The sequence below is a fragment of the Rhagoletis zephyria genome, unplaced genomic scaffold, assembly GCF_001687245.7.
Source record: "Rhagoletis zephyria isolate East Lansing unplaced genomic scaffold, Rhagoletis_zephyria_1.1 Rzeph_scaffold_14248, whole genome shotgun sequence".
Lineage (NCBI taxonomy): Eukaryota > Metazoa > Arthropoda > Insecta > Diptera > Tephritidae > Rhagoletis > Rhagoletis zephyria.
Window position 1 is genome coordinate 12,263 of NW_016171317.1, and position 2,352 is coordinate 14,614.

At 38.6% G+C, this 2,352-nt stretch overlaps 1 protein-coding gene across 1 annotated transcript; it reads left to right on the forward strand.

Moving 5' to 3' along the window:
• Positions 1-795: 795 nt before the first annotated feature.
• Positions 796-1,757, forward strand: LOC108378502 (histone H1-like; the record flags this gene model as incomplete). Its single annotated transcript, XM_017634795.1, has 2 exons — positions 796-1,269; positions 1,329-1,757. Coding segments are annotated over exons 1-2 (903 nt in total), but the record flags the coding sequence as incomplete, so codon positions are not given.
• Positions 1,758-2,352: the final 595 nt, after the last annotated feature.

Below are 2,352 nucleotides of genomic sequence, written 5' to 3' on the forward strand. Positions count from 1 at the left end.
TTAAAGTGATAAATATGTTAATTAAGTGGATCCTTTGAGGTTGCATATTAGTGAGACGGTAACAAAAACAAAAAAAAGGTAGATGCGTAATTACCAGGTACTCCCAAGTGATCTGGCATCCAGAGGAAAACATGTTCGTTATTTTTTCACACATAATTTAGTAGAGACTTGCATGGGCGAATCAGTCTGGAAGTTGTTAGAGGGTCGGCCGATGGCTTGAGTGCAACTTGGCTGCCACTACCGACACATAAACCCTTCCCCGAAAAGAAACGTGAAGCCCATCACCAGTATCTTCCATATGGACATCAGATCCTGACACAGTGTCAGTTTTGGAAGTATCAGTAAAGATTCGATAGTGTGTGAGCTCGAGCTCAGTATTGGAACCAAGTCAGAACTCATCCCCAGGGAACACTACTTGGTAGAATCTTCTCAGCATATATAATGGGGGCATGCTATTCTTTAGCATTGTAAAGACACTTGTGTCTACATCTCTGTCATCAGCAATCCCGGCCTCACCTCACAGAGTGTGACTAAAGACAAAATTAAAAAAAAATTAAGGACAAAATTCTGAATACAAAAATACTCATAGTGTTGGAGAAAGGTCCAAAAGAGAAAATTTTCAATTTGAGCCACCCAGTTCAATAGGGGAAAATATGACTGACTCCACAACAAACTTGCGTCATCTAGTATATTTGCCTAAAATATTAAACAAAAAGTTTATAAACAAAATTCTTCGTTTATATGTATGTATTTAAATAAAATAATAAAAAAAATATTGATCAGAAATAGGAAAAAATGAAAAATTCTCAAAAAATCGTAAATAGAACCAAAGAAATTATGCAAAATGATCTGCGATATTTTAAACAGCGGCCTAGACACTGGTCTGCGGCCGAATTTGTAGGCGATAATAGCTCTGGTATAACTTCATGGAGTTCAAAAGCATCTATGCAATACCGCAAATTCAATGCGGAGGCATTGGTGTTGAGAGCTTTGAAGAATATCAGCGATCGCAATGGTTCGTCTGTGGTGGCGATTAAAAAGTACATTACAAATCACTATCCCTACGTGGATGGAAAGTTTACGCTCTCAGTTATCACAAAAATCATAAGGAAATCTTTACACAAAGGAAAAGTTGTACAGTCTCTGGGCAGCACATCAGATGGCTTGTTCAAAATATCAGCTGGCGAAATTCGAGCAGAGCAGCAGCAGGAACAATTTAAGCACTATAAGGAATGCATGAAACTAAGAGAACAGCAAAAATTGGAAATGGTGAGTGGATATGTAATCCTTAATTAACCTAATTCCAGTATTAACCGTATCAATTATAGGAAATAAGAAAAAATAAATGCAGGGCCCAGGAGGAGAAGAGTCGTAAAATTTTCCAACAAAAATTAGCGCCACAATTAAAGCGGCAAAAAGGGGTCGCGAGTGCTGCAAGGGGAACAAAAGCCAAGTTGTCTGCCCCGGCAGCTAGAGATATAATACGTTGCATGCAAGGATGGCAAAAATCTTCACCCTCCATGCTTGCACCAGCAAAATTTCGATTAGGTGCAAGAACCTCAAAGACTTTCCAGCAAAAACCTCAAATAGTCGATTATGCGCATGCAGCCTTGGAAACAGCGAAGATCATTAGCTCCGAACAACTAAGACATGCAATTATAAAAAATGCTGAATATACACCATATTTTGCAACATTCGATTGCCATGATGCTAAACTTAACACAAATAAAGGCATGCCCATAAAATATGAGAGAGCAGTAAGAGGACACAAAAAGGTCCCAGTACGCGTTGCAACAAGGCCCAGAGTGTTTAAATCAAAATCAAAAATAACGCCGACACCGGAACGTTTAAGGTTTACAGAATTTAAAAGAAACAACAAGCTGGTTGCAGATGCACCTGTGAACTTAACGCCCCCACCTGCATTGCCTGTTGTTAGGGAGCATGCCGTACGATCAAAGGGGGCTGTAGCTGGAGGAAATTTGCGGAATGCTACAAAGCGTGGAAGAGTGAACACTGAAAAACTGAAGTAAATAAGTAAGTAAGAAAGAAAGGAATCGGTATAAATATACATACGAGAACCTTGTTGTGTTGAAAATCTGTGAGTGTAATAAAAGTCTATACGTGTATAAAGGACATTTTCTTTCGTAGGTATGTATGGGTCAATTTTGACTTTGACAAATCGCATGGTATTTCCTAATTCTGCAAACAATCCTAAGAGAAAGTATAGAAGAAACCATGAGTCGGAAGCCTGCGCATTTTTATACCTTTCATGAGCATGAAATGGTATTATAACTTTGGTCCGATGTTTGTAAGTACCAGAACAAAAAGAGATAGACCCATTAAAATGTATAC